Source organism: Lissotriton vulgaris, chromosome 6, assembly GCF_964263255.1.
Source record: "Lissotriton vulgaris chromosome 6, aLisVul1.2, whole genome shotgun sequence".
Lineage (NCBI taxonomy): Eukaryota > Metazoa > Chordata > Amphibia > Caudata > Salamandridae > Lissotriton > Lissotriton vulgaris.
Genome location: NC_141694.1, coordinates 474,764,918 through 474,790,670, shown reverse-complemented (window position 1 = coordinate 474,790,670; position 25,753 = coordinate 474,764,918). Strand labels below are relative to the sequence as shown.

The 25,753-nt window shown below is 42.4% G+C and overlaps 1 protein-coding gene and 1 pseudogene across 3 annotated transcripts in view; one reads left to right on the top strand and one right to left on the bottom strand.

Moving 5' to 3' along the window:
- ADGRB3 (adhesion G protein-coupled receptor B3) overlaps positions 1–25,753 on the bottom strand; it is a 1,725,994-nt gene that overhangs the window by 1,087,062 nt on the left and 613,179 nt on the right. For all 3 annotated transcript variants that reach the window (XM_086926462.1, XM_086926464.1, XM_086926463.1), the window contains exon 5: positions 19,183–19,347. In XM_086926462.1, coding sequence (XP_086782588.1) covers positions 19,183–19,347 — 165 coding nt within the window. The remainder of the gene's footprint in view (positions 1–19,182; positions 19,348–25,753) is intronic.
- Positions 9,277–9,575, top strand: LOC147707462 (transcriptional and immune response regulator-like; annotated as a pseudogene).

Below are 25,753 nucleotides of genomic sequence, written 5' to 3'. Positions count from 1 at the left end.
AGCCCGTCTGCGCCCGTCCGCGGCCGGCTGGGGACAGGGGCCACGACCCCTGGACGAAATGGGTCAGTAATACGGTGGAGCGCGCAACAACTTCGCGCCCTCTGTCCCACATTTGCTAAAGCCTGTCTCCATAGCCTGAATGCAGAAGAAACTAACAACTGCAAAGAGTGTCAGTATAACTGGCACAATAGAGCTACGCATAAGGCTGAGGACATTAGGCTCACATGTGGGCTACTTAATACCAGATCTATGCGGAAGCATAATCTGGACATATACGATCTGCTCACAGATATGAAACTCGACCTCCTGTTCCTCACTGAGAATTGGCTTGACTCCAACTCAGAGCCGGATGTAGTTGCTTCTCTCCCGGCCGGGTATACTATGGTAAGACTGGACAGAACTGTGCGTTGAGGTGGTGGGATAGCAATAATATCTAAGCTGCCACTATGCTGTCAACTTGAACCACTCGCCATCGTTGACAGTGAGACAGGAGCCTTTTCCATTAAGGTTAATGCTGGTAACACAGTGAAGGGCTTCTTGGTATACCGCTCTCCAGGTCCATTTACCCGCTTTACTACCAGCCTAACTGAAGGTATAACGGAAGCAGCTCTGCGTAGGGACACGTTTCTGCTATTAGGTGACCTAAACATCCATTTGGATGACCCACTGGACAAAGGAGCCATTGACTTCTGTCAGGAACTACAATCCCTCCAATTACACATCAGATCCAAGGCCCTTACCCATCAAAAGGGCCACTTACTGGACCCTATCTTTGCCAACTGGGAAGGCATTGAAATTAAGGCCCCCGTCCCAATCCCCTTCTCCGACCATTTCTTAGTGCCTTTCGTAATAAATATCCCTGCTAGCAATATCCAAAAGCGAACTAATTAGAAATATTTGAGCCGTAAATGGACTGCTTTTTCCAAAGCCAAGTTCGATGCTGCGCTGATTAAAGGCGGCAGACCGGGAGGTGAGGATGATGATACTGCATCAGATAGACTGGAAGGCCGCATTAATAATGCTTTAGATGACATGGCCCCTCTTTGTCATAAAAATCCCTGTAGTAGACTCCAGAAATCCGCCCCCTGGTTCAGCGATGTGCTTCGCCAAGCTAAAGCGGAATGTAAACAACTCGAAAGACAGTGGAGGGTGGCCTACCATGATCAAGCAAAACAGAAGTATAAAGATAAACGCAGAGAATATCATAGCTTGATCAGGCGTGCCAAAACAACTTACTTTTCAGGCAGGATAGGGGAAGCTAAAAACTCTACCAAGGAGCTATTTAAAATTTATAAAGAAATCTCTCTCTGTGGCTCGTCTGTTGACCGCACTGTCTCAGAGGAATCCTGTAACCGCATTGCTGCTTTTTTTCTGATAAAGTGGCTACCATCTACTCCACTTTTTCAGGAGGAAAGAGAAGGGGAACAGAGTTCAGAGAGAGTAAACTGGAGGATGTGGGTGCCAATAGGCTGGAGAACTTTCTCACCCCATCCCCTGACGGTCTCCAGCAAATATGCTGCTCCATCTAGTCAGGATCCCCCCGTGATCTGGCATCACCGAAACTTCTTGCAGGGAGTATCGAGATCCTTGAACCTTATATTAGGGATGTTTTGGATCTATCTTTTAGATCCAACACAGTACCTAAAAGCTGGAGCAGGCTGTAGTACTCCCGCTTAAAAAAAAGCCTAATCTAAGTTGGGACAGGCTGGATAATCTTTGTCCTATCTCTCTCCTTCCCTACCTGGCCAAAGTGGCAGAAAAGGTGGCAAATCTTCAACTAATGGCATATGTGGAGAAAGCCAACCAGCTCCATCCAACTCAGTTTGGCTTTCGCTCACGCCACTCCACTGAGTCTGCACTGCTTATGGCCACTGAGACCATCAGGCAAGGGGTAGATGAGGGACATACGATGGCCCTATTTCTACTTGACCTAAGTGCAGCCTTCGACACTGTAGCACATTCCACCTTGCTACAGTGTCTGAACAAGGGTGGAGTCACAGGGTCAGCGCTGAGGTGGATCCAATCTTTTCTGACCGATAGGGGTTTTCAGGTCAGACAGGGAGAACACTACTTTCGTATGTTCAATCTTGATCAAGGGGTTCCTTAGGGCTCTGCCCTGAGCCCCACCCTGTTCAACCTATATGCTTCCCCTGTAGCCAATATTGTGGAAAGCCATGGCATCCAACTAGTGTCATATGCCGATGACACACAGCTGGTCATCTCGCTGTCACGGACACCTGATGTTGCGGCATCCAGCTTCAGTGCTTGAATGCAGGAGCTTGCATCCAGGATGTCTAACAACTGCCTGAAGCTAAATGGGACCAAAACTGAAGTGCTCCTAGTGGGGGTGGTCCGGATGTGTGGTCCTCGGCATGGGGGCCAGCATGCCTGGGCTCCACTCCAGTGCCCTGTAGGCAGGCCAAAAACCTTGGGGTGTTGTTTGACTCTGACCTATCGTTTGCTCTCCAGATTGATCATGTAGTTGGGATGCGCTTTGGTATACTCAAGAGTCTGCGGAAGATCCTGGACCTACTCCCCGTTGGTGCCAGGCAGACTCTAGTGCATGCCTTGGTCACATCGCAACTTGATTACTCCAACCTCCTCTATATGGGAACAACAGCTAGAAGCCATAACCGTCTCCAGGTACTTCAAAATGCCACAGCTCGGCTGGTGCTGAGGCTTCCTTTTTTGAAAAAATATTTTTATTATAATTTTTTCACAGCATTTTTACCCCCCCTACTTATTACAATCGAATCTACAGCACATAATACTAGATTTACAAAACACATTATAATACAAAACAAAAGCGAATACATTCATGCAACAGAACCTGTAAAAAAATTAAAAAGATAAGGATAACCTTGCATTTTGCCCCTAGGAACATACCACTATTGTTTACCCCACCCCTTCCCTATTTTGCCCACTTTTCCAACTCGTAATAGGTTGCCACATTTTCCTTCCAAATATTTTCGCCCTTCTACGCTTCCTCTCGTATATTGCTTTCTCCATATTATACGAGGCTAACATCCTTGCTATCCAAGTTTGGAATGTTGGAGGTGTCTTGTCTAACCATGCCCGCGCAATACTAATTCGAAATACTGCTGCCACCATAAACAAAAACTCTGTGGGGCCATCTTCGTCCTCAGTCTTCACACCCAACAATATCAGTTCATCACTTAGCTTAGCCTTAATATCCAGTGAATTCTCTAAAAAGTCTTCAATGCCCCTTTTCAGGGTGTGCAATTGTGGGCATTATGCGAACATGTGTACTATGTCAGCCTCAGTGGTGTTGCATCTAGGGCAAGTTATACCTTCCACCCCCCCCCCCCCCCACTGCGCTATTCTTGCTGGCGTATGATAGAGGCAGAATAGTGTTTTATAATGCTGTGACTGCAGCGTCGCTGAGCACAGCACTGATCTACCTAAGTCTAGAGACTTCTGAAATCCATACGGGGTGGTGCCCACTTTCTCTACCCACTTCTTTGAGTATTTCTCTCTATCATCCATTTTAAAAGCAAACAGTTCTGCATGCAGCCGACGTATCGTAAATTTCTTACTTTGTTCTATGTAATCCAATAATCTACATTGTTTAAATCCTAGCAATCCTCCCTTTTTATCCCTCAGATAGCTCCTCAACTGTAAATACTTAAAGAAGGTGTTGGTGGGTATTTCAAATCTGCTTTGTAGTTCTTCAAATTGTATTATCCCCCCTTCTGTGTCCAAGAGGTCTCCTATTTTCCTAATACCCCTGTCATTCCATATCCTCATGGTTCCGTCCCTAAAGATATCCACCGGGAGTGTTTCATTAGTGAAAAGTCTAGTGTATCTACTAAATCTGCCGACTCCCATTTTTTCCCTACCCCTTTCCAAATCATGTATGCAGCTTTTAGGGTTTTAAACCTGGTGTGTTTAAACAGTCTGTAATCTATTGTATTCAGAAGCCCGTTAACCGCCCCCTCCCCCAGTGCAATTCTATACACATTTATAAAACCAGAGCCACCGCCTATTAATCCCTGGAGGTATTGCAGAGCTGCAACCCAGTAATAGAGTTTAAAATCCGGTGCCCCCCACCCCCCTTTTTCTCGTGTGAGTGTCATGTATCTGTAAGCCCTTCTAGTTTTCCCTTGTGCCCACACTAGCCTATTAAGAATTGCTTCTAACTTAGTAAACCATGATTGTTCAAAGAAAAGGGGTATGGCCCTGAACAGATAAAGAAATTTCGGTAAAGTAACTATTTTAATTACGTTTATACATCCCATTAGCGTCAAATGTAGGTTATGTATTCTTTCTGTATTGTTTTTTACTTTGACTAATAATGGTTCCATATTTATCTTTACTAATTCTTCCAGTTCTGCTGTCACCCTCACCCCCAAATACACAGCCTCCTTCACCACTCTGGGATCTGAATAGGGTGTATATTTATTCACAATAATCTGGGTTTTCCCCTTATTTATCGAGTAGCCTCACAATCCCCCGAAGTCTGCTGCCTCCTGCTCTATTTCTCTTATAGCCCTCCCTGGTTCCGTAGTTATCAATGTCACGTCGTCTGCGTAGGCGAGTACTTTATAATCTACATCTTGTAACGTAACCGGAAAGATGTTGTTATTGCCAATTAGCCTCCTGAGTAGCGGATCTAGATATAAGGCAAAGAGTAGTGGCGATGCCGGGCAGCCCTGCCTGGTTCCACGTCTTATCCACACTGTTTTAGTAAAAGTCTTATTTATTTTCACCCTTGCCGTTGGCTGCTCATACATTACCTGTGTGGCGCTGATGTTGGTGCTGAGGCTTTCTAGGAGAACGGCCTCTAAAGCTGCTCTGAAGTCCCTACACTGGCTTCCGGTCAGAGAAAGGATCACCTTTAAAGCACTATGCATGTGTCACCGCATTATCGGGGGCAGGGCGCCCGATCCCCTGCATAGCCTTATCACTCCCTATAGACTTGAGTGGATGCTCAGATCCTCTGGCACCGGACTGGTAGCCGTCCCCAAAATTCACAAAGCTCGTATGGGGGGCAGATCTTTCAGGCTCATCGCAGCCAAGAGCTGGAATATGCTTCCGATGGAGCTGCGTCTCGAACCTTCTGAGGCCAAGTTCCGCAGAGCTCTTAAAACTCACCTGTTCCGGTCAGCACTGATGTAACCTCCATGTTCTTGCCATCTCATACTTTCTCACTCAGCGCGGGGACACGCCGGGGCGTGTAGCCAGGCGCTTTACAAATTTCCATAATAATAAGTTCCATAAGGAGCCAGGGCAAAGCAGGTTCAGTCTTCTTTTTTCATAAAACAGCACAGTCCATCTTCTGAATGTTCCACAGGTCCAAGAGTACCCCTGATGAGAAGGAATAGAGGAGCCACTTTTATCTTCAGTGCCGGCCTGTGGGTAGGGGATGCCCCTTTTGTCTAACCTTCCCCACTTTCCTGGGGTGGGCTCCAAACTGTCTAGGGTAAAAAATAAAAAAGGCAGGCAGGTCTGGTTGTGTGTTAGCATTTGTCAGTGGCAAGAAGCTCTTAGAAGTAAGGAAGGGGGTAGTCAAGCCAGAGGCTACCCTTTGAACCTTAGGAAGGCTGAGTACAACCCCTCAGCAAACCGTTTTAGGAGGTGAACACCCTGTCCCACACCCAAGGCCCTTTTGTCCCCATGTGTGGAAGGAATACACAACGCAGCACAGGAGAGCCATTCACAGTCATGTGGACCTGGAGACTGGAGACTGGCAGAAAGGCACATTTGGTTTAGGCAGAAAAAAACAACTTTGCTAGAGAGGCATTTTCAAAATAGTAACTTAAAATCTGACTTTATCATTAAAGACAATTTTAAATTATAATTAATTTGAGTGGAACAACATTTCTCTATCTGGTTCACAAAGGAAGCATATTAAGGGTACTAATTTCAACCAGTATTAGTCAATGGGAGAGATACCCACTGCCAAGACATATGAAATCTAAAGAAACAAGTCCTCATTTTCAAATACCATACACCCTTCCCTTTGAGTCTTTAGGGCCTTCCCTACGGGTGGCATATAAGTATTTAAACTGAAGGTTTCGGCCTGGAAAAAGTTTTTATCTGCTAGGTTGAAATGGAAGTTAAAATCTGCACTACAGGGCACAGTGGCAAGTCTAAACCCTGTTTTCCAGGACTGCAGTGGTGTGTTGCAAAATGACTTCTGATGCCCATTAGTAGCATTTATTTACAGGTCCTGCATCCATCTAATACAATTTACCATTTACTATAGACGTACAAGTACATTGAATGTACTAATTTGGTGTAGGCCAATTTTACATTATTTCCAAGGGAGAACACAAGCATGTTACCAATGGTTAGCAGGGGTATAGTGCACAGAGTCCTATTGCCAACTACAACAAGTTCAGCAAAAAATAGGGAAGCAAAGGCAAACCATCTGGGGAAATACAATGCCAATGATGTCTGTTTAATATATGCCCTACCCTCATGTAAGTTCTCATTGCTAAAGCGGAAAAGCAGCACTTGTCCTACCTTTAAAATACACTGCACCCTGTCCATGGGGATGCCATGGCCTTTCTTAGGGGTGACATACACAGTGGAAGCTCCACCGGTAAGGCGGGAACCCAGCATTCGGGCTTGGGAGTCAAGGTGTCTGTACCCTGCCCCCTTTTAAAAAAAACTTTATCTTGTTTTTGGGACTCAGTTGAGCACGAGACCCAAGAGGGCTCGGTTAAGTGTTGGCAGCCAATCAGGTCACTGCATGAAATTAGGAGGATTCAAGGAAGGGTTGCGTCCCTATATAAACTAATTCGGTTTTCTTTTAATAACGCTAAAACTAGTGAACGGATTTACCCCAAATAATAAAAAAGGTCTCTTTCTGGACCAGAGTTGCCTTTCGGCCAAATTTGGTGTATTTCAGTTCAGCAATTTGGGTTGTAGCCTTGTCTAAAAACTGCAAATCCCCTTGGACATTCCATAGTGAAATCTCATTTTGGAGCATCAAAACTTTCCAAGCACCAGCTGAAGTGAGTGGCAAACTAGTTTTTAAACTTACTGAGGATTCGTCAAACAGCTCCGGAGCTATTGTCCTAACTATAGCTATCTACTGGATATATACTGGACTCACTATAACTTGCGGGCCTGCAATGCACTGCTGATGTCGTCACATATTACATCACTCGTGACATGGTCAGTGACATCACTCATGACATCACTAAAAAAAATATAAAACAACAAAAAGAATAAAAAAAAGTTATTTTTAGAACTACCTCCAAATTATAAAAAAATGCTACATTTTTAAAGAAGTCTGTCATTCTTTTTCCCCATGGTACGCTCCCCGGTACGCTCCCCGGTGCGCATACCGGGCGCTCCCCCTGCGCAAATCGAAATTGTTTTTTTTTTGCCCCGCGGGTCCCGTTTATGGCCCCCACATCAAACCTAGGGGGTCAGGGGAGGTCTACCCTGCCCCCTTTTGGTAATTTCCCCCTTTGTTTTTGTCACCTCTTGTGTCTCGATTCTACAGAGACACAAGATGGCTGCCGCTCCGGACTGTTTGGAATGTTGACAGACACCCGAGAGCCAATCAGCTTTCCGCTCGCGAACGCGCGTAGCGCGCTGGAGCGCGCCCCGGTGCACGTACCAGGCGCGCTTATAGATATATATATTTTTTTGAACCTAAATTACTCAAAATCCACTGGAGCACATATCTTGAGACATAGCAAAGGCACATCGGGCTACCAGTCCCTACAATTTGCCAAGTTTGGTGGAAATCCATTCAGCCGTTCGGGCTAAAAGTGAGTCCAACTACCCTATGAAAATTAACATGGGGAGAACACATTTTGGGACCCCCCTTTTATCTCGGCCCCCGCTTGACGAATTCCCCCCAAACCTTCAGGGAAGGAGCGAGGCAAATTTCAGGAAAATTACAGGCAGATTCCTCAACCGGCGCCAAAGTTAATCCCAATAGAATGTTGCAGATTTCCTATGGAAAACAATCCTAACTATAACTACCTACTGGCGACCGCCAGTAGGTGAGATATATCTATATATATATATATATATATATATATATATATATATATATATATGTATATATATGTATATATATATATATATATATATATATATATATATATATATATATATATATATATATATATATATATATATATATATATATATATATATATATAACCTATTGTCTCTAATTTGTTACCAATGTATTATTGCAGCTTACTGCACAGTCTGTTTTCTATGGCTATCAGGACCCCTGTCACGTGCAGGGTGCTATATGACGTACATAAGGGAGAAAATGCACTTTCACTTTGTCATGTGAACAAGGCTCCAGGCGAGCCGAAACGTTATGGCGACTTGCACGCAAACTATGAAATAGAGAACAGCACTGAAATCTATGGTCCGTGTCTGTGCTGCTTGGGAGGGCACTTGGAGTGAGCGAGCCTTGAGGCGGAAACGGAACGTGTAAATATATATATATATATATATATTACCTCCTGGCAAACGCTAGTAGGTAGTTATAGTCACAACCTAGTTTCCATAGGAAAAGCATTTTTTGATTTGCCAATATCTTTGGCGCTGTTTGATGCATGTTAATTTCCATAGGGACTTTAGACACAGCTACTGCTTAACGTAATTACACCAAGTTTGGCAACAAGGTAGATTATGGTTCAGAAAGCACCATTTTTTTAAAATGGTGTAAATCTGTTCAGTAGTTTCTGAGAAATTATATACAAATTTTGATATCTGAGCACTGAAGAGGATTCGCGAACCCTCCAGAGTGTTAACTTAATTCTGATTGGCTGTCAACACTCCCAACCAGGAAGTGTTGGCAGCCATCTTGTGACTCGGTACCGAGTTACAAAAAAAAGGTAAAACAAAAGATAAAAAACAAGAAAAGGGGGCAGGGTAGAAACACCCTTACCCCCTAGGCCTGCTAAGGGGGCCCCACAAAGACCCCCAGGGCCCCCCAAAAAATAAAAAATTGCTTGAATTTGTGCTGGGTGCATGAATCTGGCTGAAAATACAAAAAAATACAACAAAGCGTGGGCTCCCGCGCTTAGTTTTCCTTAAGCCCCCGGGTGGGCCAGGTCCTGGGGGCAATGCTGACAGCCCAGGGCACTGCCACCTCCCCGGGGCGATACTTATTAAAATGCAGGGGGCACGCGGCCCCCTCGCAGCCCCGGGGACCACCACCTCGCCGGGGAATGAAAAAAATGCAGATGGCCTGCCTCTAAATCCCTGCATTGTGTGTAGCTCACAAATCCCTCTACAGTCAGAGGAGCTCACACACGCAGACAGTACATGAAAGTCCAGAGCGGCCGACGCCCCTTCGCTTGTCCACTAATCTGAGAGTCAGCCCTTCAATCCACGGCCATCACTTTGACACAGCGGACAAGAAAGCTGTGGCCAACATCTTCGAGCGCATCGATGAGGAGTCTCTTCAGCAGCTCTTTAAAAAGTGTGATGACAAGAAAGCCGAGGAGTGCGCCAAGATCATCTTTGACATTGAGCAGGACCTGGATGATAAGGTGAAGCAGCACACCAGAGACAAACTGCTCCAGTTCTTGAAAATGGCCAAGCATTCATTGAAACTCATCTGAGAGGCCTCCAGAAGGAGAAAAGACTAGAGACAGGACAGATCGTTCAGCGTTCCGGTAATGCTTTGTATCTGGCATGCAAGCAGCCAGGGAGATCGCCCCCGGACACCTTCAGCAGGCGGTGCGCAGGGCACAGGCAGACATCACAGAGGCTTCTGTGCAGTGCCCGGGCTCAGAGCATGCAGCACAGAGATTTAACTGCCAGTGCCTGGCCACAGAGGAATGCTGCACGAGACATCCAGCACCCTGCCACACCGAGATGGCCAGTCCTTTGGCTCCCCTCTTCTCCCTTTCTGCACCCTTGTTGTCTCTTTCTATGCCTCTTCTGCCTGTTTCTGCACCTCTTCTGACTCTTTCTGAATTTCTCTTGTCTCTTTCTGCATGTTTGTTGCTTCTTTTTGCACATCCCTTGCCTCTTTCTGCACCCCTCTTCCCTCTTTCCGCACCTCTGTTGCTTTTTTCTGCACCTCTCTTGCCTCTTTCTGCACCCTTCTTCCATCTTTCTGTACCCTTCTTCCTTCTTTCTGCACCTCTCTTGCCTCTTTCTGTGCACACAGGGTTACTTTTAAACTGACCTCAGGCTCAGCAGTGCACACATGCAAGTGCAGCAAAGGGCTGCTGTCCTCTATACTGCCATGCCCTATTATATGCTAGGGACTTAGAGGTAGTTGTAATACCCCTGCCCTATTATGTACTAGGGCCTTACAGGGGAGGTCATGCCAATCACAGGGGTACCCCAACCCATAGTGTACCCTAGTGTATGTAGGTGTTTTCACTATATCCTAAGTGTCTTTCAGCATAGCACTGGCTCCGGACCTGGTTAGGCAGAGCCCAGGGTCAGTCAGAGTCAGTTACCACCAGTACCAGTCAGCAAAAAGTTGGGGGTGCCCAGGGCACCAGATGACTTTGCAACATGGCCTCTTTCTTCACCTCTGTTGGCTTTTTCTGCATATCTCTTGCTTCTTTCAGCTCTTTTCTTCCTTTTTCTGGACTGCTGTTGCCTCTTTCGGCATTTTTTTTCTGTGTCTTTCTTCCTCTTCCCTTTCTGCACAATGTCCTTCCTCTGTATGCATAGTTAGAAATTAGCATTTAAAAAACCTTTGAAATTCACTGAAAAAACTATAGGTTTCAGGGACATTATAGTTAGAAATTAGCTTTAAAAAAACCTTTGAAATTCACTGAATAAACATAGGTTTCATAGACGTTATAGTTAGAAATTAGCATTTAAAAAACCTTAGAAATTACTGAAAAAAACATAGGTTTCAGGGACATTATAGTTAGAAATCAGCATTTAAAAAACCATAGAAATTCACTGAAAAAAACACAGGTTTCAGGGACGTTATAGTTAGTTGGACTTTTCACTCATACAAAACCAGAGAAATTCAGCAGTTATAGTTAGTTGAGCTAACTATGCCTCGCCCGCCCGCAATGCACTGCTGATGATGTCACTTATTACATCATTCATGACATGGTCAATGACATTACTGATGACATCACTCATGACATCTCAAAGACCGAATTTCTAGATTTCTTATAGCCAAGAGGTGCTCACTTGGTACCAATAGTGATTCATTTTATGTCTAGGTATTGCTAATAACTGCTTTTTAATACCTGATCATCTTACACATCTCTCATATAGGTTGAACAATAAATCTCCTCTCTCTGCTTAGAACTTTGAATGAACTTGACAATAAAGAGAAAATCTCCTTCATCCATTCAAACTATGCTTAAAACATGGGTGGGTGCTTATATAATAATTAAAACTCTCACGTTTGATGATATTAGACTTACTCTATGTTTTATGACTTGATTCTGCATATTGTGATGTCAGTATACATATCAGACGTGACAGGGTAAGAAATTCCCAAATAAGGCACATTAGCTAAATATGTTGTTCTTGAATATATGTAGCAAGGCTCTAAATCAAATCAACGATAACGGTCTAAATTTAACCTCATTTCAGTATATGTTAAAATATTAAAGTTATTCCCTTTTATTTTATGTTATTGCATGAAAAGCTAAAATGCTCAATTGAATCATGTGAAGTGAATTAGAATGCACACGTCCAGAAATAATACAACATTTCTTTTATGAACATAGGAAAAAATATAGTGTCAAAGTGAACACATTGAGAAGCTTTTCTATTGCTAGATAAATATGTCAGAATGATTCATCCCATACCTCCTTTCATGTTTTTGGTTTTCCTCTATAATCCCACAACAAGGTGTTAGCAACATGGTTCCATTTATGCCATTCCTAGTTAGATTAGATTTGGAGGATGTCACAATTAGTTCTCAAAGGGTGCGGTTTTACAGCTTTAGTGAGCTAGAAACAGCATTTCACCCGTTTCTAGGATACTGGAAATGGGTTTTCATAGAATGGTTTTTTATCTGGACTGTCCCTTTGGAGGACTTTATAACCCTGGAATGGTTGACTTTTTTCTGGTTTAATGATTGAAGTGGGCATGTATATACAAATACAGTATAATGCAGTGTATACAATTTTAATAGCAAACAAGTATGTTTTTGCAGTGATATGTGTGTGTTTGGGAATACTGGAACATAGGCTGAGTCTTTTTCGATCCTTATTAAGGATCATCCTTTCCCGATTCAGTGTTTATGTTATTTTCTACATACACGTTGCCATGGGCTCTATTTTTGTTTTGAGATACATCAATTTCTCTGTTATGAGAGGATTGTCCAGTTTACTTTAATGTGTGTGTGTGTTGGGATGTTTTGGTCCCCAGACATTTTCAATATTTCCTTTTTTAGTAAAGTTATGTTGAGTACAATGCTAATCCTTTTTGATATAGTGTGAGATGTAGGCACGAGTTACCCCTGGTGGTAGCATGGATTGTCTTACTTAAAAAAATATATTAGTTACTCTGAGTTAGTTCTTTGTTAAACTGAGGGGGAAATACAGATTGTGTGAAATATTGAGGCATGAATATACAGTACTCTACAGCAACTCCGCAAAAAAGGTTCTACTACCATTACCCTTTCTCAGGTAACTCAACTGCTCATTGTTTTGACCATCTTTCAGGTTTGGTTGATGAGATTGCTCCTCTCCAAAGCACAAAGAAAATATCTAAACCATCTGCTCCACGGTTTAACAAGGCCCTATGTAAGGAAAGAGAATTCCTGAGAATACTAGAGTAGAAATGGAGACAGCTGCCTTCCACCAATAATCTGTCTTGTCACCGAAATTCAAGATCACAATAGTGAAGACATATGTTAATCGAGAAATTAAATCACTGCAGATCCCTCCTTCACTCAGCCAAAGACTTGACCTAAACAACCACAGCCCCTCCATGTCCACCTTCATCAAATTTGATGACCCCTCCATGAAATCTTCTATGCCAAGATGATCATTCCACCCCTAAAATGTTGTGCAAATTTAAAAACACTTTGAGATAATTAAGGAGAAACGTCAACTTAAAAACATCATTAAGATCAAAACATAAAATCACTTTGTGGACCCTAAACCCGGTACCGTTAACAAAGAGATGTATACACTCATATGGTTCCCCTACTGAACACAATTGGTTAACTCTCCCACAGCCAAAGAACATTTCCTGACTACTTCAAGACAGGTCAGATCACACCACTTCTTCAAAATCCCTCTGAATAACCTTAGCAACCTTCACCTATCACTAACCTGCATCTTCTTCCTAAACTCATATAAAGATATGTGCCAGAGCAACTCATTCATCACATAAAAGACAAGAACGTTTTTGATGAATACCGAACAAGTTTCAATTAGGGCAGTAGCACCAACATAGCACTGCTAAAAGTGGTCAATGATTCTCAGATTCTGGCAGCTCCTGCCTCCTGATTCTTTTCGACCAATCAGCAACCTTTAATTCAGTAAACCACCTTACAATCCTTGACATACTCAAAAAATCAAATAGGCATTGAGTGTGTGGTTTTAAAATGGTTTGAATCATTCCTCATGAGTTGAATGTAGAAGCTCAAAATTGAAGACTGTTCTCAACCCCAAGGGACAATGACCAAGGGGTCCCATAGGGGTCCATTCTTGCTCTGACTTTATTCAACCTGTGTATCAAACGTCTTGGAGTCCTACTAAGAAATGCTTGAATTATTTAACTTCAATATGCAGCCACCACTCTAAACTATGTTCAAGACTGGATGATTCCCCATAGTTTAAAACAAAAAGGTTCCAAATCTAAGTTCCTTCTTATCAAAATAGCCACCTCCATTACAATCTTAGATGGAAAGATTCAACATCCTTAACTTAATGTTAACAAGGTTTTCAGAACTTTGTGTGCTGTGCGGAGTGCGGAAAACTCTGCAAACTCCACGAACACAGCAAAATTCGACACCCAGTCCTTTCAGTAAATACATGCAATACTACATCTTTAGCTTAGCTTCTAACCATTGCCTTAGAACTAACTGTTCCTATTAAACCATACCAGTTTATAACCTATTTGCTGCCTCTAAATATTCTACATTTTTCCTCAAGCAACTGTAATTCGAGCCTTATGAAACTACATGATATTTTGTAACTTTGAACCTTCTGTTAATCTTAGGTAAGGATCTATATTCTAATCTAGCAGTCTATGTTCCTATTGTAGAGCACTCTAGCACCCTTGTCAGCTCCGTGTAGAAATTCACAAATAATAAAAAAATAAACAAATAAATAAATGACTTGGAGAGCAAAAGCAGAGGCTTTATACATCAATAGGAGTTGGGTTATTACCATTGCATGATATTCAGCCATTGCTGCATGCACAGCTCTTCACAAACATGTTACATGGATGCTGTATCCTGGGTGCAGTCAAATAAGGCAGATTCTACTATTTGGCAGTAGTTTGGGTCCAGTGACTGGCTTAGGTGTTCAAACGGATACGCCATTTCAAATGTGTATACATTATGAATCCTTTTGACATTTTTGTTCTTTTTTTTAGAGTTTTATATAGAGTGAACTTGACCCGAAGATATCAGGTATCAGAGCGCTTTACATGAGTCCCAGTTTCAATGCAGATGGACACATTAATTTTTGTTAGGAAATCTGCTTTAAACAGGCACTAATTTTCCATTTTTCTTTTTCACAAATGGTATTGGGTATTCAACACATTATAGTGCAGTTATCTTGAACACATGTGGTTGTCTAGTCATGGGGTTGAGATCAGGCTTATGATGAGTAAGGTTGAGTGAAGCTTAGAGTTTGGAGAATTCATTGAGAAAGCCTCACAGAACAGCATGTCTGCTTAGTGAAGGACATTTTAATATATACTGTGTACACTGTAATTGTTGTCCAAGGGAATGATGAGGTGAGATGATGTTTGATAGAAAGTTGTCAAAGTAGTGAGAGAGAGGTTGAGAGAAAGCTGTGAAAGTATGGCTTGACTGAAGGCAGGATGAAGCAGATAAGGCACATTATGGTATCAGCATAGTCAAAATATTACTTCCTAAACCAAGTTTGCAAGAAATTAAAAAATATGTTCACTTCAATACTCAGTCGGATTTTATCCAAACACACAATAGTACTTAATTCAAATCATCTTTCATTACAATTGATAGAAAAAATATTTCAAAACCACATAACATGACAATTTACCGATTTAGACACAAAAAAACCTGAATGTGCACATTCCACCAATAGACAAAGTGATACAACCACAGAGACAAGTGAAGTAACAACACAGTAAAAACATGCTTGAAAGAGTTAGAAAAGGATAAAATATATGTTTTAATAGTTATAATGATTATTAATAGATTTTCATTACAGGATTACTCATAACAATATGTTTTATTATTTATGTACCGATGAAAACCAATAAATTTAATGATGAAGCCTAACAGTTCTAGTGCCTTTCTAGTGCCTTTCATCCTATGGGCCTGGAGGCCCATAGGAATGAATGGCAAGCCATTCACTATTACTGATTCAGTAAATACCGAATCGGTAATAGGGGGAACCTTTTCAAGTGTGGCAGGGTGTCACATTGATACCCTGTGGCACCCCTGAATAGTGCATGGGTGCACGTGTGGCACACATACATGCCATAAGGGCATGTATGTCTGCCACATGGCACTTTTAAAAAAGCAAATAATTGCTTTTTGAAAGGTATTCGGTATTTACCACCAACTTGTAGTTGGTGGTAAATAACGAATCCTTAAATGAAAAATGCACTCACTTGAGTGCTCCCTACATTAAGGATTCGGTAATTTACTGAATCAGTATTTAAATTACTGTTCGGTAAATTACCGAATCCTTAAACCTGCCTCCTACATCTCAAACCCTAAATACCGGTCGGTAACGGCCGAAATTTGGTAATTTCGGCCGTTACCGACCGGTATTGGGTTACCTACATCTGGCCCTTAATGCTTTAAAATGTAGAAATGATGTTGGTAAAATAGTTTATAAGATTAATTTACATGTATGGATTTTCATAAATAGTGGCAGTGGACCATAGCTAACGCTAATCAATTTCATGTAAATAATACATTGGTGAAAGATGTCTTCTTCCTTTTATGGTGTGATGATTTGATGCATTGTATTTGATGTCAGGTAAGTTACATTCAGTTAGGCTTTAAAACAAACTTTTCTTGAGCTGCAATTTACCTTTAGCAAGCATAATATTTCATTGACTTTTTTTGTAAATTTTGCTTTATTTGATCTATGCATGTCTCAGTTTACATACAAAGGACCTTCTTTCAAAGTTCATGGTGGAATGGCTCGATGGGAAAGACAACTGTCACCCGATGTCATAGTCTGTTGCTTTGTATATTTTCTACTGGTGGCTAACATGTGAAGGCCTGGAAAGCTAAGTTGTTCTCATGAAATGCTTCGGAAATAATGCAGGAGTAACTAAATGTATTTTGTGACAACATTCGTAAACTAATCGTGCAATGACTTATTAGTGCAGAGATACAACTTCATTAAGGTGTCATAAGGACTATAAAAGAAGAAACTCCAAAGGAGGAGCAACAAAATGCACCTTTTTTCCTCAATGACAATGACATACTATTTCTCCTCTGGTGCAACACAACGTCATATCTTGATCCCTTCTGACAAGGCATTGCTATTTTTTCTATAGGACCCCACTCATTGCGTTTTAAATGTTATCCTTTTATTCAGTGCTTAATTTGAGCAGGAGCTTTCAGGTGCTCAGCACCTGCACTTCATTCACAGGGCCAGGGCTATAATTTCTGACTCTACAGGTGGTGGTCTCAATATTAATTGTTCAATTCAAAATAAAAAGAATAACATACTTTGCATGGTTTCCGACTGGTAAATGTTCATAGAAAGGCCAGCATACCCCGGTCCAGGCAGGCATGATTGTGTATCACCAAGTTAGTGATGATGTCATCTCGCTGATCACAAATCCAAGAAGTCATCGACAAACTATGTCTTGCCTTCTATTCCCAGAGTCTGCTGCACCATGCCACTGCCTGAGCCTAAGCCTCCCATTGGATAATTGTAGCTGGGGGCTGGCTCAAGATGGAGTTGAGGCAAGGAAGCTGCGAGAGCGCATTTGGAACTTGGGAGTGATGGCTCTTGAGGAAGAATAAACAAAAGTAAGTGTGGACATTCCACTTGCTGTGTAGCCAGAGTAGCATATCCTGCAGCCCTGCATTGCTGCTATCCTCAACGTGCTCGATGCGGCTGTGGCCCAACACAACTTTTGTGCGCCATGGCGTCACCTGTAAAATCTGTGCGCTGCACCCCAGCATGGTAATTGCTGAGCGTGCGTGAGTCCAGTAGGCACCACAGCCATACTTACCGGCATCGGCAGCATTACGGCTGGGGACAATGCCTGTGCTGTAGCAGGCAGGGTCACAGCAAGCTGAGCAGTGATGCCAATGCCATCGCCTTCTGTGGACCTACTAATTACAGGCGGCACTAGTAGTGACATCACCTGCTGTGCTCGAGCAGCTACCTGTTCTGCAAATAACCCAGTTATACTGCACTGATTAATATATGCAAAAAAATAATTTTCATTTGGTGTACATTTTGTTTTTGCATTAGGTGTAGGTAAGAAAGTAAAACACATGTCATCTTCCTCTTCTTTAGGAAAGGAAAATGCAGAGTTCAAAATAGCAAGGACATGTACAGGGTGACGACAGGGGTCAGAAGCAGTGTTATAGATGAGAGAGAGAGAGCAGGAGTAAAGAGAAAGAAACAAACACGAGAGGAGAGAGATAAGACGGAGCTAAGTAGAAGAAAAGGAGAGCAAATCAGATACAAGGAGAAAGTAGCCATGATGTGAAGAAGAGAGCATTACGAATAGAGAAGATAGAACGAAAGGATGTAGAGGACAGGACAGAGGAAAAAAAGCAGACAAATGATAAAACGGAGACACAGCTAATCAATGCTAGAAGAGTGATCGTAAAGAGCCAAGATTGAGGGGAGAGAGAGCAGAGCATGGTTAAAAGTGAAGAGGAAAAAGGGTAGGGGTAGAATGAATAGAGGGCAAATCAGAAATGCAGGGAATAAGGTAACACACCAGGTGTGACAAAGATGATAGAAAACAATTAGAGAGGTTAGAAGATAGACTCTTAGAGCAAAGACGTAGGGGACAGACAACAGATCAAGATTAGAAGATAGAGACTGAGGCAGTGAGAGTGTTGAAAGTGGGCTCACCGGAGCAAGAAGTGAGCTGTGGCCTCCTTGGCAAAATTTTCAGCACCTGCACTTCGTTTTTTTTTACAAATTAAGCCCTGCTTTTATTGCAACGCCTACTTTTCCCTCTCTTGAACTGCCCTTTTGCTAATGCTGCTACATCCATGCAGTCGACTGGTCTTCTTTGCCCACCTAATTTTATTTTGTTTTAATTTTTCTATTTGCCATTGCTTATGGACTCGCCCTTAAAGGACTTTTAAATTGATTCTTCTAAATCCTTTGCTTTGAATCTTAGATAGGACTGGACTATGCTTCTGCCTCTCCTGGTCATAGAAGCCTAATATCTGATGGTTGTTTAAAACCCCATCCTCTTTGCATTTGACCTCTGATGAAATGTGTAGTTTTGCACTGCATGCTTTAATATTCTTGACTGAGATGCTTAGGAATCTGCTTATTTCCATACATTTCGGAACATTATTACAATAACTAACTATCTAAATTCATGGAGTGTGTTATTATGTTCTGATGTTCTTTATTTAAAATTGTAATGAATTACTCTCTTAATCTAAATGCATTGTAGAAAAAATCAGAGAACCTTTTCAGAATATCAAGTTTTCTTTCTATTATTTTGAGGCGCAGTAGCAGAGCTTCTATAAGGGTCATTTTGGTTAGACTTAAATTTTTAGGAGATTAGGTCTTGCCATTGTGATACTTTATTTTTATAGTATGGTCTTGAGAGTAGTGTATTTGACCCCCATTTCGAGCATGTGAGTTGGCTATCAATTAATGGTCCTCATTGGGTGTTTAATATTGATGTTTTGGACAACCTAATTCCTAGTTTACCCGAACATATTTTATTTAACCACAATACAAATTGCCGAACATTGGAGCTATATTGTTTGTCAATGGTATATGTTCCCTATTGACTACATTTATCTTTTCACATGCCCTCTACGGAAATGTGGACAAGGGAATTACAGGGCATCGTAATCTGTAGGAGAAATTGGTTATAATGCAAACTCACCAGGGCAAAGAGCAATATTGCAAGGCTTATGATGTGTTTCAGGCCCGTCACAAGATCGTCCCCCATACTGCGGAGCTATACAGCTTCTCGTTCTTGTCCTTTGGCCTCTTCCACAAGTAAATGAACACAGGCTCCATGGTGACCATTCCTCCCATACTCCATGTACTGCAATAAAACACAACGTTTAAATATACAAACAAGTCCAATTATTTTAATTTGAGTTAAATACTTACATTATAGCATATTAATAAATAAATATGAGGAAATGAAGTTTCCAATAACTACAGGAAAATATGCAAGCATTATCAGTGTCATGATTGGCATGATTGGAACATACGAAGACATTACCAGTGTCTTAATTGGAACTATAGGAACCACCTCTCTCTCTCATAGGGGGAGGTTAGACATATTAAGCCCTCAGGGATTTCTAGGTAAGCAGGCCCTTCTCATAGTGGTGTATTGCCTCTCAGCCCTCTTATTATAAATACTCTTGGCCTCCACCCTCCACTAAGACATGAATCTTTGTACCACAGATCCAAGTCAAAGAGATTGTAGGAGTAGCTATGCAATGCATCTTGTGTCATCTGGATATATCTTTTGAGAATGTGAATATAAAACTCATGACCTTATAGTGCAACTTGATAAAGTTTTGAGTGTCACCTATAACCTGTCTTCTTCATATACGAAGGCTGCAACATGTCCTCTGTGGTGGTTAAGAGAAATTACTCGAATTGTCTTGTTTTCTTAGGGTTCAACAGTGCCTGTTTCTTTGAGTAACTGTGCAGGTGGCACTGTGAACCATTTTACCTGTCATGTCAGTGACATATAAGAGCCTATTTAGTCATTGGTGCAATAGCCTGCAACTTCCTCCATGCTTCCAATCTCTCCATTTTGCAGAAATCTTTCACTGATATCCTAAGCACGAGTCTTTTGAGATGCTGGATATTTAGTACAGTCAGGTCTGGAGCCATAATGTTCAACATGTGTTTTTTTTCATAAATTAAGATTTATTGCTCAAGTTTATTGGACGGGTTAGTCACACAAATGTGACACATATCCTGTCCCCCTTATTTCAAGTGCATAATAATTAGGCGGATGGAATATCCGGCACAATTGTGACAGAGTAATCCATCTGCCAAACCCTAAAACAAGCCGAAGTGTTGAAAACCAAAAGCAATGCATTGATAACTGAAGAAAATAATTTCAGCAGAACTTACAAGTTAATGTCGCAGCATACTGTAAGAATTAGAGTGTGAAGTGCATTTCCAGCCATTTTAGCTCTTTCCATAAAGGAATAAAACAAAGGTTGTAGTTACGAGTTGTGAAAAATGTGCTGCACCCATTATTTACAGTGTGTGGTAAATTTCACAATGCCTGCTAAATTTCATTGGGTCAAATCTGCTGGAGTTTAAAGGTAGAAAAGGTCCTGTAATAGTAGGAAATATGGATTTTGTTGTACAGAAATCTGCATAATATGCCTAATTTTGAAGGGTAAAACTGGCAATGGATGATATTTCTTGCACCAAATAAAATCTAAACCAAGGGACATCAGATTTGTTCTGGTGGGATAATTCTCACATTCCCAATTGGCTAACTCATAATCAGGGCCTAGGAGTGAATGTTGGACTTGGCCCATTTTGCAGGGTCATCCCTGAACTTTTTGCCTTCCTACTGTAATTCTTCTGACCTATTGTTGGATGTTTTATGACTCTGGGCTCTTTCTAACTGCGGATCAGTGCTAAAGTGAATATGTTCTCCCTATGGTAAATTGATGTATGGATTAGTGACTTCATGATTGGCTGGTTTGGTTTACTTGTCAGACCCTAGTACGGTGCACTGAGTGTGCCCAGGGCTTGTAAATGAACTGCTGCTGGTCGGCTTGCAGCACTGGTGGTGCCACCCACAGAAGCAATCTGTAAAAGTGTGTCTCAGGGCTGCCATTGCAGAGCCTGTGTGCAGTCTGGTACTGCCATACTGACTGGGCAAGTGCACCCACTTGCAAGTTTCTGCACCTTAAATTTCCGCATGTTAGTCACTCCTTTGGTAGACCCAAGGGAAGGGTGCATTGTGAGTAAAAGGTAGGACATGCCTGATGTGCGTGGCATGTCCTAATAGTGAATTACAGCCATTTTCATTTTTCACTATTGCAAGACTTCCTGTTACTCATAGGCCAGAATGAACAGTTTGATTATAACATTTTATAATCTTAACTGATTCAGGGAACTAGGTGGAAATTCAAGTTTAGTATGCTTGAACTCAGAATGATAAAATACATCTTTTAGTGACGTTTGTTTTAGCATTCTGTGTTTGAATTTACCACTTTTAGAAAGTAGGTATTGTCTTGCTCAACTATCCAAGCCTGCCTCTGCTAGGTTGTGTATTCCTTGTCTGAAGTTTGAGTGACAGGGGCTGGGGGATTCCAGGATACAGGGTGAGTCAGCACAAGGCAGAATAGAGAGACCTGCATGTAGATGGGTGGGAGGAGATGCACCTGGGACCTGAATATGGCTGTGACTTTCCCCCACAATGCTGGCTCCACCGCCAGTGGTGAGTCTGATATCCCTGGCCTACACTGCGAAAGGAAAGAAGGAATCTTGTCAACACAGTGCTCCAGGACTGACCAGAACTGGTTTGGACTAGGCAAAGGCCTCTCTGCCTTCAGAGAACAAAGGGAAAATGAGTAAACCCCAGATTACTTGTGGGACACAAGAAGAACCTTTGCTGAGAAGAGGAACCAAAGAAACTGAGGAGGAGACTATCCCTACGCTGAGTGCTGTTTGGGGGATTGACCTGCAGTGGTTGCCTGACTGCCAAAGAAAGGAGAAAGGACGTGTGCTACTTTCAAATCAACTTGTAAAGGATCTTCAAGGGCTTGAGATAGAGCTTGCCTCGTGCTGAAGTCTCGGGGACAACAGAATTCACCAACCAGCTCCCCTGCCTCCCCTGGCTGGGAATTGAAGTGCCTGCCATTGTGCTGGGCCTTCTGAAAGACTGCGTGTCGCTGCAAGCTGGAAGTGCGACTCAAGATAAAGAAGCATGTCGCTGCCGTAGCCGTTGTCGTAGCATCACCAGAGAAGAGTGTTGCCGTCTCAGCAGATGCTATTGCATCACCGGAGAAGCGTGCCGCCGCTGCCGCTGTCGCATTCAAATCACCCGTAGCGTCTCGCATCACTGGAGAGGAGTGTCGCCGTCGCTGCACATGCTGTTGCATCACTAGAGAAGTGTGTCGCAGGGCCTGTCATGGCTCAAAAGAATAGTTCAGACGCCGCACGGCCGTCGGGCATGCACTCATCGTTGTCGCATCAAGAAAAAGATGCCATTTTGTTTCATTGCACCTGATCTTCATCGGATCACGGCACTGCTGGTCGCATCGCCACGGAAGCCCAGTAAGAAACCGACTCATCACCTTTCCACGCGGAAAAGAACTAACACATTCCCTACACAGCAGTAGGGACCCAACGCATCACCGTTCTTGCATGTAAGGAACCGATGCATCTTCTTCCCTGCAACACTTTCAATGTAAGCATTACGTATCCAAAGGCACATTGAACTCAAAGTGTTGCATTTTATATCTAAAGAGAACTAAGCTATTTCTACCATTTTTAAAGTACAGTATTGTGGATTTTTGTCGTTTGTGGTCTTCTGTTCAGTCTATATCAAAATATTTCTTTTTATACTACAACTTGTGTGGTGTCCATCGGTAGTGTTGTCACTGGGTTACTGTATGTGTTCACAAAAGCTTTACACACTGCCTCTGGGATAAGCCTGTCTGCTCGTGCCAAGCTACCAAGGGGGTGAGCAGGGTATTTTAGGGGTGTACCCCTTTACCCTGACTAGATGCAAGGGTCCCTATTTGGTCAAAGGTACCTACCTCGACCAATTAGCAGGTTTTGTATAAGTGTATCTCTAGGCAAATGAAAAAATATGTACATTTTGGGTTTTCAATTGTGGTAGCAGTACAAAGTGGAAGAAAAGATGTTGCACATTGAAGATAAATGCCGGGTATATCTAATCTAATGACCTGAAAGTGGCTGCATCATTGAAATGTTGGTGATGATGAGGAAAAGGTAAAAATAGCAATCTTTTTTATCTCCTGAAGGAACATTGGCAAGAACACATCTATAATCTATCAGATTCATTAACTTTATTTATTTTAGCTTCAAAAAGTACTCAGGTATATTTTATATACATCAATGCAGTGCTTAGGAGGCTTAAGGGTCTTCACTAGGAGCATGATAATAAGAAGTTAAAGGAATTCATCTCCACAGGTGTCACCATACAATCAGCGTATGAAGATTTGGTTTCTATTTCTGGATAATAATGATATTTCATATGGTGCTGTGTTGTTGAACTTTTCCCAGGAGTAGACCACACCTGGGACCTTAGACAATGAATAAAATACCACCAGCCAGAAACCACTCAACATGAGACTCAAGAGGACCCACCCCTCGTTCACAGCAGTAGCAAAAGGCTCTGGTCTGTAGTTTTGGAGTAAATGCCCTAGTGGTTCATTACCTTGGGAGCCAATTTAAAAAAATACATGGGTGAATTGAGAAGAGAGTAAAAAAGTTAAGTTGTAGGTGACTGTAGAAGATTGAAGATTATCAAGGGTTTTCATCCCCACAGACGGGATGCAGAACTTGATCTCAATTGGAAAGCGTGTTCTCTTAACAGTGCAGGAATTTGATGCTGTAATATGGAAGAGGAGGGGATACAGTAAAAGCAGATGCTTCCCCACCAAGAGCATAATATTTATCATCATGATGGATTAACAAATCGATTGTGTAGCTGTACAGAAAGAATATTACAGAAAATGTGTTACCTTCTTGTACATTGCTTTGGAAAATGCAGTTACATGTTATACTTTGTACCATTCTGCCAGAAGTCACTTTGGGCGTATGTGTAGTGATTGATCATAATTTAATAGCTAAATGTTGAGCCTCCCAAAGAATTGAAAATCGTGAAATTGGAGACTCATTGGGCTATGCTTTTACTCCACAGGTTTCTTTAACTCCTGTGCAAAGGCAGGTTTATTCCTTTTTTCCATTGATATGGAGATGAGCAGGAGGAATTGCATCTAAAGTAGTCACGTGAGGAAGGCAAAACAATATATGGAATGGTTGCAATTATGCCTTCCATAGGAGAGAAGCTTCTTGATCTGGTATCTGATGAGAATAGGAAAACAGTAGTTTATTCTTTAATCACATCCGTCTCAACAATTCTAACAGTCTCTACCTTGGAGGAAACGGCCACTACAACGCAGCCATTCCCATGCATAACATTAACCACGCATGCATTACAACGCACGCGTGGTTAACACGAATAGCCTTTACCATGCATACCTTTACTACAAGATACGTAGTAAAGGCATGGGTGGGAAATGCTCAAATTAAAAAGGGGACTTGGGGCGAAAAAAAATTAATATGAAAAGAAAAGGGGGCTTGGGGGTCTCCCCCCCAAAAAAGACACCTGTTAAAGTACCAATCATGGAGGCAATCGGGAGGCAATCGACGTCGTTAGAGGAAACGGACAGACACTTCAGTTTCCTCTATGACGTGCAATGTCAACGTCAATGTCAATGTCAATGTTATAGGTTTTTATAGAGCGCAGGTTGTCACCGCAAGGTCTCAAGGCGCTTGCAGCATAAGAATCGGCTAAGAAAAGACAAAAACAGAGCGAGCATCGAAGTAAAGGACAGGGGCACCCTGCTAAAGAAAGAGCCAAGTTCTCAAGGCTTTACGAAATTGCTGATGCTCATTAATAGAGAGACGGTGAGAAGGCAGCTTATTCCAAAGCGCCGGTGCAAGATATGAAAAGGAGCGCTGCCCATACCTAGAGGTCCGCACGTGGGGTTGCGTTAGTAAGGACTTGTGGCTAGATCTTAAGGACCTCTTGGGGACATACCAGTTGAGGTTTTTTTTAAGATACCGGGGCCCCTTGTTGTGCAATGAGTTGTGAGTCAGGCATAAGATCTTAAATTGACTTCTTTGCCGTATGGGGAGCCAGTGTAGTTTTTTCAAACATGGTGCGGAGGCCGTTCTAGGCGGCAGATCCAGCACTAATCTGGCCGCAGTATTCTGCAAAGTTTGTAGTTTTGCCAACAGATCCTCATTCAGGCCGTGGTTCATGGCATTACCATAATCAAGATGACTGATGATCAGGCCCTGAACCAATTGCTTTGTGGCTTCCAGCGGAAGCCATTTGAAGATCTTTCTTAGGCCGCGCATTATACCGTAGCAGGTGCCCGTCACCTTGGCTACATGATTTTTCATGGACAGGGCACTGTCAATTATAATTCCCAAGTTACGGACTACCAACTTGGGGGCCGGGCAGGCTCCCAATTCAGCCGGCCACCACTCTCGCGTCCAGCATCTCTCTGCTTTTCCGAACAAAATGATTTCAGTCTTGCCCGCATTGAGTTGGAGTTTATTCACCTGCATCCAGCTGCTGATCTCAACCATACATTTTTTAAAACGTACGCAAGTGTCGGCATAATCTACGCCGCAAGTGATCAGCAGCTGCGTGTCATCTGCATATGACACCGTTCCAAAGCCAAAGGATTTAATTATTT